The sequence below is a fragment of the Pezoporus occidentalis genome, unplaced genomic scaffold, assembly GCF_034315485.1.
Source record: "Pezoporus occidentalis ecotype Australia unplaced genomic scaffold, CSIRO_AGI_Poc_V1 ctg40, whole genome shotgun sequence".
In the NCBI taxonomy this organism is placed as follows: domain Eukaryota; kingdom Metazoa; phylum Chordata; class Aves; order Psittaciformes; family Psittacidae; genus Pezoporus; species Pezoporus occidentalis.
In genome coordinates, this window is record NW_026915725.1 from 4,598,553 (window position 1) to 4,612,530 (window position 13,978).

At 40.0% G+C, this 13,978-nt stretch overlaps 1 protein-coding gene across 2 annotated transcripts in view; it reads right to left on the reverse strand.

Moving 5' to 3' along the window:
• Positions 1-9,383: 9,383 nt before the first annotated feature.
• The window catches only part of LOC134171451 (macrophage mannose receptor 1-like), a 30,523-nt gene continuing 25,928 nt past the window's right edge, over positions 9,384-13,978 (reverse strand). For both annotated transcript variants that reach the window (XM_062633674.1, XM_062633673.1), the window contains exons 28-30: positions 13,042-13,209; positions 11,127-11,168; positions 9,384-10,693 (exon numbers count right to left, since the gene is read on the reverse strand). In XM_062633674.1, the coding sequence (XP_062489658.1) occupies positions 10,449-10,693; positions 11,127-11,168; positions 13,042-13,209 (455 nt within the window). In that variant the 3' untranslated portion in view covers positions 9,384-10,448. The remainder of the gene's footprint in view (positions 10,694-11,126; positions 11,169-13,041; positions 13,210-13,978) is intronic.

Below are 13,978 nucleotides of genomic sequence, written 5' to 3' on the forward strand. Positions count from 1 at the left end.
TTGTCATGATGCACAGCATTAAAAACTGCTAGGAGGATGTGAGCTACATCTAGAAACTTGGTAAGCCTTGATCAAAACTTCAAATTCGAGGCACAGCCAGTTCCCAACTAAAGGACTGTTCAAGGCCACATTACCTGCAGCCAATGCCACGCTTATCTCTAAACATTTGTCTAAGTAGGCGCATCATCCATCAAAGTACACTTTTGTGGATGCTGTTCATATCACTGCATGTACCGAGTGCTTTCAACTTAGCTGAATTTCTATATTTATGAAGCCAATGTGCATCTAAAATGAGTTTGGGCTCCTGCCCACATTTTTAGTAATCTCGTTCTTTTTCTTGGCAGCATCACAGTCTATCAAACTTAAGCCTGTTCTGGAAAGCTTCAGTGCAGAATACATTTTCCTTGTTATTTTACACGAGGCAGTGTCACTGCATTCATGAGCTTCATTCTTCATACACAAACATATGCAAGCACTGCTTAAAGTATGCTCTTCATTTCAGCAGCATTTTGTCAGACACTTCTTTAGGAGGCATGGAAACAATGGAAGATGAGTGAACATTTGCAAGATCATTTCCTGTAGCATGAACATTGATTAGTTCTGCACAAGTTCTGCCCAACTTTGCCTAAAATAAGAGTACTGATTAAAGATTAAAAGACCCAAATATGATATTTGGGCTGCAGGAAAACCCCATACATTATTTTCATTTACTGTATATACGTTCCTTTTTTAAAAGGAAGATGAATTTGATTAGTCTTAAAACTTAGAGGCTGACTAGAGTATTTGGAGAGATTTACAATTATTAGTAAACATTGCTGAAAGCTAGACAGGGTTTGAGCATATCAGAAAACAGTAGGTCAGAAAGGAGGAACTAAGGAATTGTAAAACAGGCAGACTAATATGAATTCTGGAAAGTCAGTAGAAAAAAATGTACTATTTGTCAATCATGAGATGAGAGGCTAACTGGACAGGAAGGAGCCATAGTCAATCCCTTAGGAAAGAGCAGTAATTAACAGTTTATACTGAACTGTAAGGTGTACTGACAAGGGTTTTATGGAAAGATTCGGTGCTATTCTGTGTGTTAACAGCACAGATTATGGCAAAAGTTGTACTTAATAAATTATTAAAACTTGGCAAATGAACTGAAATGCTCAGGAAGAGACATTATTGCAGAGCTGTGTATCCTGTTAATGGATATAGGCATGTGCCCTTCACCCATGGTAGTGAGCACTCCACAGAGGGATTTCTAGGTCTAGCTGGCACATCCAGTGTTTGAGGGACCATTCCTACAAAGCAGTTTGAACACAGCAACTTCCAGCCTGTTCTGGAGCGATCAAGAGCTTATTACTAGCACAGATAAGGACCACTCTAGCCCAATTGTGCTGAGGAGCTGGTGACATTGCAAAACCCACCGACGCCATTAGAAGCTTTGAGTAAATTCCCCAGGGAATGGGTGAAATCGTCATCGCTGTTGGAAACTTTATACGAGGTTGTATCTTTCAGCAGCTGCTTAGTTTTAGCTGACACTGCCTTTGGGCAGGACTTTTTCAGTTCCTTATTTCTATTCAATTTATAATAAAAGGTTCCTATTCACAGGATATATAAAATTCTAAGATCTTTAACCTTTAAATTAGTCATGCCTTCTACTGCTTACTTTAGCACTAGAAGAAAGAAACATCATTTGCGCTTTTTTTTTCAGTGGCATCCAGAACAAAAGAGAATACGTTTATTCGAGCATGATTGAATCCCTCCTTAAGTCAAAATTAGATATTTTTAAAGCTTACAAATCTGAAGTGACACACTGTTTCACAATACAGCTAGGGTGACATGGAAGTGACACGTCCCAGAGTGAGAACACAATGTGTCTGTGTACTTAAGATTTATATACTGACTGGTTTTATAAGACTCTAAAGTAAAGGTCAATTCTATCAGCTAAGAACAATTTCACATTTTGAATATCTCTGAGTAGTACTGCTCCTGTGTACAAGCAAGAATGGCTAGATAACTGCTTGAGCCCATGTGCAGCATCATCACCTACTTTTCCTCAAATATCAAGTGAAGCAAGTCTGAGGTTCACTGTCCTCTGTTGCTTCTGTCTCTTCACATAGACAGGAATGATGTGAAGGAAGAGACTGGATCCACATGTGCTCCTGCATGGCAATTTGCTTTTGCAGAGACCAGCAACTAATGGGCATCCACTGAGGGTCTCTGCACATAATTCTCACCATAAAGACATTGAGGAAAACAGGGGATTGGCAAGAAATGTTCAGGGGTTAAGACACTAGCAAGAAGCAGAGGACTGAGACATAGACAGCAGTCCTGGGAGGGAATCTGATGCTGGAGACAGAAGATAAGTGACCACAGGATGACAAATAACGTGTACCCACAGCCACTCAGAAATATGAAAAGGAGAAAAATATTGGTTTCAGCTCCTGCCTCCTTACTTTCTTTTCTCAGCTGATTTCTTTGATTTGTTTGGTTGTTGAGGCTTTTCTCACACTGACACTAATTAATTTCCTGAGGATATGAGAACTCAGTTGCTTGGAGCCTCACATTCTCTTTGGACTCTGAGTTGGAATACCAGCTGCAATTTTTACAACCTGCTAGAAGCACTCATCTAATTGACCATAGGAGTTGAATATATGGGATCATTAACCCAGCTTTCCAAGTGGGTTAATGTAGTAATCCTTGCCACAGGACAAGATCCAAGGTGAATATCTGACATAGGACGTTGTCCAATGAAAGTGCCAGTGAACTACAATGAGTAAAGATACATGCATTTGAAATCAATATTCTTCAATAAACAGTCCTCTTAGTTGCTAAATAAAAAACAGTACCTGTATTAAACTATTGGTAGAAACTATGGATTTGGCAAAGGCGCCCAAAAAAGTAGCCCTGTATTTGTGATACCCTGTTGATGAGCCCTGAACTCAACCATGCCATGGACCATCTGGATGCAATGTCAGGTACAGCTTCACTGCCAAACTGTTCTGAGCAAAATGTCATGCAGCAGATTGGGGAATCGAGACTTGCACATCTGCAGTCTTGATAAGGACTCCACTCAGTGGTAAATAAAAGATTCTGCAGCTCTTAAGGGTGGCAGCATGTCAAGGAAGCTGCCTGTGGTCCACAAACCAAAGCCAATGATTTGAGCTGGCATGGCATCACCTCACTCCTGTCTGCAAGCCAAAGCCTCGTGCCCAGGCTGATCTGCCTTAAGCAGTGAGAAAAGTGCCAAAAAGCCATGTGAACAAGGCCTAGCACCCACTCTGCCCCTGAAAGGGCTGTGGACGTCCATGCCTGATCTCATTGTCAGACTCAGAGCTGCAGCAAAATCACCCACTAATCATGACTTTAACAAACAGACAGCTTTCCCTGAAACACGGTACAAATCATAAGAATATTTTAAGCATAGGATAAGGAATTACTTTCACTGCTATCTCTGGCTTTTTTTTAGCAATCATGATTTTTCCTAAAACAGCAGTGGTAGGAGATATTTAGCTCATGTGATATACAGACAAATAGGATGACTCTTTCAGATCCTATTCCAGGTTTCTGCCATTCTTTATCAGTAACTGTATTTATTATTCACACTGGCATGGATGTGGCTGTTTCATTTCAGACGTTTTTACATATAAGAATGTATAAGGGTCACTTCCACCAATAATTAGAAGAGGTCCAGTCCTGCACTTTCTGGGCACATACATTTCCTGGTGAAGCCCAAACACTAGGGCACAGAGAACATCAGGAAACTTACATAAATTGAAATGCAGAATAAACTTTATAAAGAATATGCAGTAACTGGCTTGTGAAATTAAATAAGAAATTTAATATACTTATGGAAAGACAGACTGACCAGAGAAAGTTTCCTTTAATAAAAGCAATAGTAAAAGACACACACACAGCTACCACAGTTCTTCATGGGAAGATGTGGATCAACATTTTACTCCTCTGAACTAAACCACAACAGTCTACTGCCTGGCTACTTGCAAAAAGATAAGTATATTTTTCTTCAAAGATGATTTCTTTTAGAAGTCATTGATTGAAAAACCGTGAGTTGAGCTGTGTTGGCGTGAGGACAGGAATTACATGGGATTATAGAGTGTCTTTAACTCTGATTTAAAATACAACATGTCTCCTCAAGGACACCAGATCTCTGCCCTCTGATGTACAGACCACTAGAATATCTTTCCATATACTGACACCGCAGGTTATGCTGCACTGCCCTAAGCTGCTCACTCTGTACGGCATTTAGTAGAATTTGTCAGAAAAGGAAAGAAAACTCGGAAATGGTAAGAAAAACACAGTAAAGAGGACTGCTGTCAGAACTTGTCTCGGTACATGTCAATATCAGAACATCCAAAGGGATTTAACAGGAAGTAGAAAAAGGAAAGCATGCTGAAGAAATACTAAATACTTTACTCTTTCCAAAAAGTATTGCAATACTATATTTTTCTCTGCTGGCTTTCTGGGGGCCTATTTATGTAGGAAAAAATTCTAACAGTATACACTCAGTGTATTAGCTAGCCTGTTGCTATGTCTCTATGTGGGCTTTTTTTCCTATTCCATACAAATCAGAGTAAATCAACTCACATTTATTCTTCATTAAAACTTGTCTTTTTGAGGACTTACTATGGAGTTGTTAGAGTGCTGTAAAATTCAAGTGCAAGGTTAACTGCATGCTAATGCCTATATACAGATGAACGCAAAACCACCACTTCTGGCTCAGGAAATCCCCGAGCTGCAGATGTCAAGGCCAAGAGAGGCAAATAAGGAGATACCACTTGATGTTTGCCAACTCTTTTGCTTTTCATTAAGTGCCTGCTTTTGGACACCATCAAGGACAGGATGCTAGGCTAAACAAACCTTTGATATGACCTAGTAGAGAGGTTCTTAGATTGTGATGAAAGCCAAAATTAAGTGGCTTAATTAAAGTAGACACCCCTGTCAATTTGGTTGCGTTGGCCTGATAGGGCTCTGTAGGGATCCAGGTCACCATGGCTAGAGAAAACGTCTCACAGAAGACAGGTCATACTCATACTTTCAATCAGCCCTGTTCTTTGTCACTTCAGAACACTCTACAGATGCCGGTCTGTAAATCATTTCCAGCAGATTTGTATCAAGTTTAGAAACCTATTCAGGATAATGACTTTTTTCCCAAGTGTGATTAAAATAAAATAAATTAATAGAACTGCTGGGTTTTGACAATAAATAAAATTCTATACTTGAGTTTCAACAATAAAACCCAAACAAACAGCTCTTGAGCTGTTAGCACCTGATTAGACACCACAAAAAGTTCCACTGATGGAGGGTGCTTGAGGCTTCTGTGCTTTGATTTCATGTTAGTGGAAAGCTTAAGCCTGATGTGGGTGCTAGCACTGCCCATGCATCCAATAGTCATGCAGCCTCTTCCCTGCTTCTGCCACATTTTTGTCTTGCTTCCTTTACCTTTTCTAACAGCACAGGTTTTAGCTCATCAAAAGCTCATAATCCTATAAACCTCTACTGTCCACAAAATTATAGGATAGTTAACACTGGAAGAGATCTTGAGGGTCATTTGGTTGAAATCCTTGCTCAAAGGAAAGGCTCAAAGCTATACACTGTTTCAAAAGTTCCTCAGGGCCTTTTTCAGCTGAATTCTGAGTATTTCAACTACCAAGAATGACATTTCTACAGAAAAAAATTATCTATGTTGGTACCCTGTGAGAACAGGCAGAAACTGTTTACAAAATTCACTCTGAATGACACTTTAATTGCTTCATCTATCAAACTCCATAATTGAGTAAAAATCCCCACCTTAGGAATATTTGGAGTGATAAAATATTAAACTTCTGGAACATAAATGATTCTAGTATTCAATGCAGTTATAAAAGCACACAAGAAACAAAGGAAAACAGTTAAAGGAAGACGATCCATAGAATGTGCTTGTCTCTTGTGATTTTTTAGCTGAATGCAAATAGTTTTCATGAAAAATGTAGGATTTCCTTCCTTTTTATCTTGTTTCTAGCTTCCTCATTTATTAAAAACTTCCCTATTTTGTGTCACTATGGAAAGTTTTTATATCAATAAATTTCATAGCTTTATTAAGTAATTATAATGTAGCCAGTTTTTAGTGGCATAATCAACCCCTTTCATTTTTAATGAACAACTTCACTGTTATGTGCACTGAATGCAGCTGCTTTGACAAATATTCAGTCAAAAATCAAAATTGTCTTTGCTTTCACAGACATTTATTATCTTTACAGTGTGTGGAGATTGCACAATTGTGCTTTCCCATTTCCTGTTAAAAACTTGTTGTAAACAGACAGAACTCCAAATAGATTCTAAATTATGCTTGTTTTTAAATACATTATTAAGTCAGCGTGCACAGCAAGCTGTGCCTTTAAGAAAAGCACACTTTCAGACAGCAGCTTAAGAACCATCACCATCCCATGTGGTAGCTCTGAAATTAAAACTACCAGGGAAAAATGTTTCTGTTCCCACTGCCTGATAATGAAAAAACCCAAAGCTAACAATTTTCTTGCAACATGTAGTGCAGGAGAAATCTGTGCAGATGGGAGATGTGCAATCAAGCCTTGTTACTATTACACTTGCCTCCTGACAACTGATTCATTTCTCTCACTCCCACCACTGATCACAGGCATCATACAACTAATACATCTTTATTCTTCCTGTTTTTCTTGCTTTGCACCACCCCACTGAGAGTGGACCCCATGCCGGCCAGATCCAGCAGGTAGAATTATTGGCAACTTTTCTTAAAAATGAACACACCCCAGGACACTAAAGGGGGTTTTGTTCCCTTATGGGTTGTTTAAAAACAAATGTCTACACTTCCACAATATCTTTGCAGAGAAAGTGCTTGCCTGAATCGGTGGCTTCTTGGGTTGCAAAACAAACCATACAGTTCCTCTGTAGCTCTCTAGGAGAAAGCCCTTCCTGTCCATCACTCCAGAGGCTTCCCCACAAGTCCACTTTCCGTTCCTCTTAGGAAAACTCTGGTTTCCTTCTCATCCTCAGCACTCCAGCACAATGCTCCAATGCATTCCCCCACCCTGTGCACGCTTGCCACTCTCAAGGAAGAAACCGTCTCCTCATCTCTCTAGACATCTCTGTCCTTTGAAAGATATCAGGAGACAGGATAAGAAGGAAAGGCAGCCTGTCTTTTTCTCTGATCCCCATCTGTGGCCTTTCCAAAGAACACAGAGTACCCACGCAAATAGGAACAAATGTACAAATATCTTACGCCCTTCCAACCCCTCCATGTCCACACGTGCACAATCTTTCCTGATCTGAATGGTGCATCTTGGCTCCTGGGGCAACAGTTCACTTCACCTGGCTTTTCCTCTTGGCTCTCTCCTATGAAGCATGCTCCACCCTATATTGCTTTTCCCTATACCCAGGTGTCCTATTCTCTTGCAGGAACCACCTGTCTCTTGAAGCCCCTGCACTCCTGCCAGCATTATCCACATTTCCCAGACCTCTGCTTTGCCAAGCCACTGCTGAATGCCCTAGCCTGACCTGGCTCTCCCAGGGATAGTCAGCACTTCTGGACCAATTCAACCTGTTTTATTTCTACTTTGGCCTTTCCCTTCTATCTCTGGGGTTTTGATAACTCACACTGTATTTTGTACCATTCTTGGTCTATGTTTCTCATTGTGTGAGCCCCTGTTCCTCCCATTACTGGATATTATGCCAGGACCTTAGTCTCATCATTAGCCTTTTCTGGTGAACCACAGAGCAACTGCAAATCTTATATATATATATTCATAATTATTGATTGTAAAGGAGAATTATGTCAACTACTTCTAAAAGGAGGTGAGATTAATTTCATCTAGCTGTCTAGATCAAGAGTCTGGATAAAAGGCAGTATAATGGTTGCACTGCGTGCATTTCGTGGAATGAGAGCAAATATTTCCCGAGAGGAACTAAAACTGCTAGCCATATGCTTAAAATGCTTTAGAAATCATTGTTTAAGAGGTAGTGAATTAAAAAGGTATGCCCTGCAGAATTCCATAGAAGGAAGAAAGCATGGTATGTCAGAGCAGGACACAGCTAAGAAACAAAATGAACACTAACTGTTCCTGTGTCCGGATACGGTGACATCAGGAAAACTTTATGCTTATGGAGTAGTTCAGACCTTTCCTATTGACCCCGGAAAATCTGGCTCTTGCCCACTGGAATCTGGCCTGAAAGCACTAATTCCTTTCACAACTATCTCTCTATTCTGTTTGTATTTATAGGTCTCCCTTGCATTTTGTTCCGAATTACTCTTCACTTCCTTTTTCAGTTTCCTAGTTTCAGAAATGTAAATGATGAAGTAAACACACGAGTTCACAAACTTCTTTTGAGAGTCCTGCTTTAGCCAGGGAACTGCAGTTAATGTTTTCTTTTCTGTTCCACGTTATTGGTACCGATATTAGCAAATTGCTTCTCTGTAAACTGGCATTCTTTCGGAGGAGGAGGATATTCCATTCCTTTTTTTACATCTGTCTGACATGGCTGTGTGACTGTCTGACATTACAGAAACTTATAATCACACAGTCATAGAATCATGGTGAAATCTTCCACAGCTTTTCCTTCCCTAAAGGCATTTATTATTTCTCACACTGTAGTAAGTGCAAGTTGCGAATCAATTACTTTTTCAGCCATGTTATAGTTGAGGGATATAATGAAAATAGTGATAAAAGGGAGGACGTTCTCTCTAAAATACTGCCCTAATATAAAGAAAGGGCAAGCAACTGAGACAGTAGGTCTCCATGTCCTGTCTATATGGAAAGGCATTTTATAAAGAAAGGAACAGCAAAAAGGATTAGAGATCTAGAAGACATAGCCAGTGAATTAAAAAGGGAAGGACTAGTGTTGCTTTAAGAAAACATAAAGAGGGAGTGGAGACATGACAAGAGCTATCAAATTTATAAGAACCTGTCTCAGAAAATGCTAGAGCAGAACAGAGCATAAGTAGCCTTAAATTACACTTTCTTTAGATGTCCATTAGGGTAAGCTTTCAAATGTCATGAATGAATAAGCAAAAAGACACACTCTTTCACAGGACGGTAAAGACAAATCCTTACTGACCTTTAAGAACATGCTAGATCAGGAAAAGTGGATGTTTGTTTGTGTATAGAAGTTTAAGAATCCCATCCCTCCTCCCTGTTATTTTTACTTTTATGATCAATTGTTCTGTTGAAGAAGACACACATACTTTTACTTAGAACCAGACTTTTAATGCCTACTTAGTTAACAAATGCAGAATAAAAACTCATTTACATGTATTCCATACACAGACAAAATATTTTAATTTAAACAAAAAATCTGTCAAAAGACTAAAATATCAAAAATATCAAATTAAATAAGGACCTTCTCTAGAATAAGAGCCTTGAGCCTTTTTCTTTTGTTTACATTTGGCATAAAATACACTGGAAAAGTGAAAAAGAAAACCTGTATGTGAGCCTACTGTACATTTTTAGGGTTTATGAAAATAGAGAACATGATTGCAATGCTATCAGCTCCATCATGGTGGAAGTCTAGAATGATATTCAAAGAATTAACACGCTTGGACAGGGGGAAGTAGGTTAGAAATTAAAAAATACTTCCTAATGGTAAGTTTCATTAGGCTTTGAAAAAATGGCCTAAAAAGGTATGAAATCTTCACTGATATTGGAGACTTCAAGAATAAATTTCATGTACTTCTTCTGGGTATGAATTAAGTATAATTCATCCTGCCTATCCCTCTTTCTGCAGAATCCTTTGAGATCGTTATTCTACTATTTAAATGATAACATATTTCTACTCACAATATATTCCTATCTCTTATTACAGTTGATCTTTCAATGCTAATGTGACAGAATTAGAGCAGAATGAAAACAATTTACACTTTCTATACAGATGAGGAAAATGTGTTAACTCAGATATTACAGGTATTACAGGCAACATGAAGGGTTTCTGTGGGTACCTCAGTAGCAAAAGGAAGATGTGGAGTAGGCTGCCTAGCAGCTAGTCCTGCTTTGAGCAGGGACATGCTTCAGTTGAGCTCGGAAATCCCATCCAACCTGAGCAAGTCTGCCAGTCTTTGCTGGAGATTGAGGTGACACAGGATAACAACAGATCTGGATATACCTTTTGGGGCATGCTAAGGAGCATATTCTCACAGTTGCCTGTGGTGAGCATGGTTCTTCTTGTGCCTAAAGTGACACTAGACCCAGGCAGAGACTGAAACTGGCTGAGAGTTCACTTACACAGATATATGTGCATGCTCAACAGTCCTCCCAGGTATGACAGTTTGTGAGCAGATCTCTGTATCTGCCTTGCAAGTTTGCTTGTTCTTGCAAGTATAGAAAGCAAGAAGCATCCCGTGCAAATTGAACTAGAGAAAGTCACTTTGCCTTAAGAATTCTTGTATTCCAGCACGTTAATTCCTTTCAAAATAATGCCCAAAATTACTCTGCTTATTACACTGTTGCCTGCTCATTTTGTTCAATATTGGTCACAAGCCAATTTGATTCATGAGTTCCAGGTTCAGCATCACCACGGTATATGGCATTGTCGAAACTGGTTGGAATTGCTTGTCGATCACGCCGTTTTTTATAGAAGAAATAGAATGTAAGGCCAGTCCCTGCTAGCACAAAGAAGATCAGTATAACAATCATCCCACCTAAACTGTTTCCAGATGAAGCAGCAGCTTCCTTTTTCGACGCTGTGAAAGACAAACAGAACAATTACTAGAAATGGCCAAAGACTGTGACTGCATATAACAAACATCTAAGTAAACTGAGTGAACGGTAAAAGTACTGAACAAACATAACAGCAGTTAAAATTGAAGCATGCTCCAGATGGACAATGCAAAACTGGGCTCAATCTCTTGTATGTTCCTTTTAAAAGGAGTGTTATATTGTACTACAGTATACTATTAGTAAAGCAAAAAAAAAAAAAGAAAAAGAAAAAGAAAAAAGTAAGACATGCAGTTTGAGAGAAGAGTTCTTTCAAACAGATTACAGATGAAATCATCTGTGAAAGTTAAATGGGTATTTAAATAAAACTTTTCTGAAGGCAATTTTACCTGTAAATAATAAACGCCTACTAACTTATTGAGATTTCTGTTTAATGGAGCTTATAAGAAACCAACTTACCTTTATTGATGGGTGAATCATGGGTTGGCTCAACTTCAGCAACTTTAAAATTAATATATACATATTAGACATAGTTTGAAAGCAATCCTTCAAAGATTAAATAAATACTGCATATATAATTTTCACTTTGCATTCCTATCAAATTTTAATTAAACATAGAATCACAGAATGGTTTGGGTTGGAAGGGACCTTAAAGATCATTCAGTTCCAGCCCGCCTGCCATGGGCAGGGACACCTCCCACTAGAGCAAGTTCCTCCAAGCCGCATCCAACCTGACCTTGAACATTGCCAGGGATGGGGCAGCCGCAGCTTCTCTGGGAACCTGTTCCAGTGTCTCACCACCCTCACAATTGAAGAATTTCTTCCTAATGTCTACTCTAAATCTCCCCTCTCTCAGTTTAAAGCCATTCCCCCTTGTTCTGTCACTACATGCCCTTGTAAGAAGTCCCTCTCCAGATTTCTTGTAGGCCTCTTTAGGCTCTAAGGTCTGCCTGGTGCCTTCTCCAGGCTGAACAACCCCAGCTCTCAGTCTGTCCTCATAAGGGAGGTGCTCTAGGCCCTGATCACCTTTGTGGCCCTCCTCTGGATACAATTTAGTAGGTCCATGACTTTCTTATGTGGGAGCGCCAGAAATTTACGCAGTACTTGGACATGAAAAATATATGAAAACATTTTCCCTGGCAATTCAGTCTATCTATAGCTTGAAGGATCCACAGAATATTCTTATTAAAAATATTTGCAAAAATAAAAAGGAAATAAAAAGGTTGTCTCACTATTAGTTGCTTTGAACACTTTTTTTGGTAGGGGAGACAGATTTTCAAAGTTTTTACACTTCCACAGTGTAAGGTTTCACATTACGCACTGAAGAACTAATTATTTTTACACTTGCAAAGGTGAAAAGCACATTTGTACTTAACAACATTTAAGCTGGTTTAGGCAACTTCCTTTTCCTCCCTCTATTGGCTGGGGAGTATGATTCAGTTAATTGCTTGCAGGCCTGGCTGGCTGGGCCTTACAAAACTCATGGATGACTCCATTGCCAACCTGCCAACATGTGGAGATTCACCATCAGGAGGCTCAATTGGTTCCACATTGCATCTATATTTGTGCAGTGGATCTCTTTGCCAGCGGCAAATCTGGCCTGTTTCAAATTGTCTCCCCATTGATGTGTGCAAACGGAGCTGAGTCTGTGTGTATAAGGTGACTCACGCTAGCTGCATGGGTGCACACTGACATCCTTCATGCTGTGCACGCAAGGGGGACTCACCCAGCCTGTGGCACGTTCAGAATTCGTGTGGGTTGATATCCAAAATGCCACAGGGCCACAAGTAATCATTACAAATGAAATGTTCTATGCTCTTTGGTTGTCTTGTCATGTGTCCGTGTGCCTGTGTCAGCAGAGAAATGAACTGGGCCCCACTGCCCACCCTCACTTGATGATTTCCACCTGGTCATCCAGCACACTTCACTGGTACCAACCCCAATGGCAACACCTATCCTCTTTCTGCAGGAGCTCAGTGACTTTGCATTGCTTCCCCTTAGCTTGACTATCAGGATAGTGTCTGCCTTTCTTCTCAGCACTAGTTTAGTCATCTATTCTTGTCTACTGCCGCCTGCACTCTAACTATAATGACTGTGAATTTTGTCCACACTCTCAATAGGTGATATGTTCTCCTAGCCTAAGGTACAACAAATGCCTAGGAATCAATGCTTTTAAACAGAGTGGAGGAAACAGTGACTCAGATTCTTCAACATTATTTCTCATTGTTGTTAACAGAAGTTATTCTTGGCTTCGATGTAGATGCACATGCACCAGCATCAATACATAAAGTGTGCCCAGTGCATAAGCAGTTTGGCTTGATCTATATAACCACTACTTCTAAAATAACTCAGTGTACAGAAATTCAGAACTTACTTTTGGGGATTTTGCAAATAAAATTCTGGTCGACAGAGCAGTAATAGTTCCTCCAGGTTCCACTTGAGACATCCATGTCAACACAGTGTTCATCAAAAATTACTGTAGGCTCTCCTTTCTCCCAGTTGACAAAGTCTACTGCACTTCTGTCTGTCCATAACCATTCCCCTAAAATTAAAAGTATTACCTAGTGAGTGAATACAGTGAGCAGTCATTTCTAGCCTACCAGGCATGATGACATCAGATACGGAATTTATTAGCTGATGAAATTAGTATCACAGAGGGCTCATTTAACTCTTTTAACACTCTTTTAACAACCAGAGATACTCAGATGGGAATGTAACAAATGCAAGTGCTCATAAACAAAATTAACTCCAGTAGCCTTCAGGGCCATGGCTGTCAGTGATGTAAGGAAGACATGCCCAAGCTACCCAAGGACTTATAGCTGAAGCCTGTGCCTGGGAGCCAAGTTCAAGGATACATATTGCTCAGAGATTTTATTTGTGTATCCAGAACCAGCAAATAGCTGTTTTATCAGAGCTGGATTAATCAATTATCTTTGCAGACTGAATTAGCTCCCTAAGGAGAGCTCCCTCCTCATTTTCTGCTGAGGCTCATCACATAGGAATAATTGCCATCTCTGTTCCCTCAGTGTGAGCTTTCATGGCAGTATATCGTGATATAACTCGCAACTGCCACAATGCCACCCCTTCCTTCACACTGTCTGCAGCTGCACTTTCCTTTTGCCTCTGGTGGCAGTGTAGTGGGCCAGGTCAGGACCAAATCACTGCATTTGTACTGCTAGTTTTAAGCTAGAACAGATGAACCTGGCCCACCATGCAATAAGGTGCCTACCATTGCTGGTGGGGAGAGACAGGGACTTGGGCACCCATGGCCAAGGTCACTCGCTGCAGCCCAGTCTAGACTTGCTCTGGAG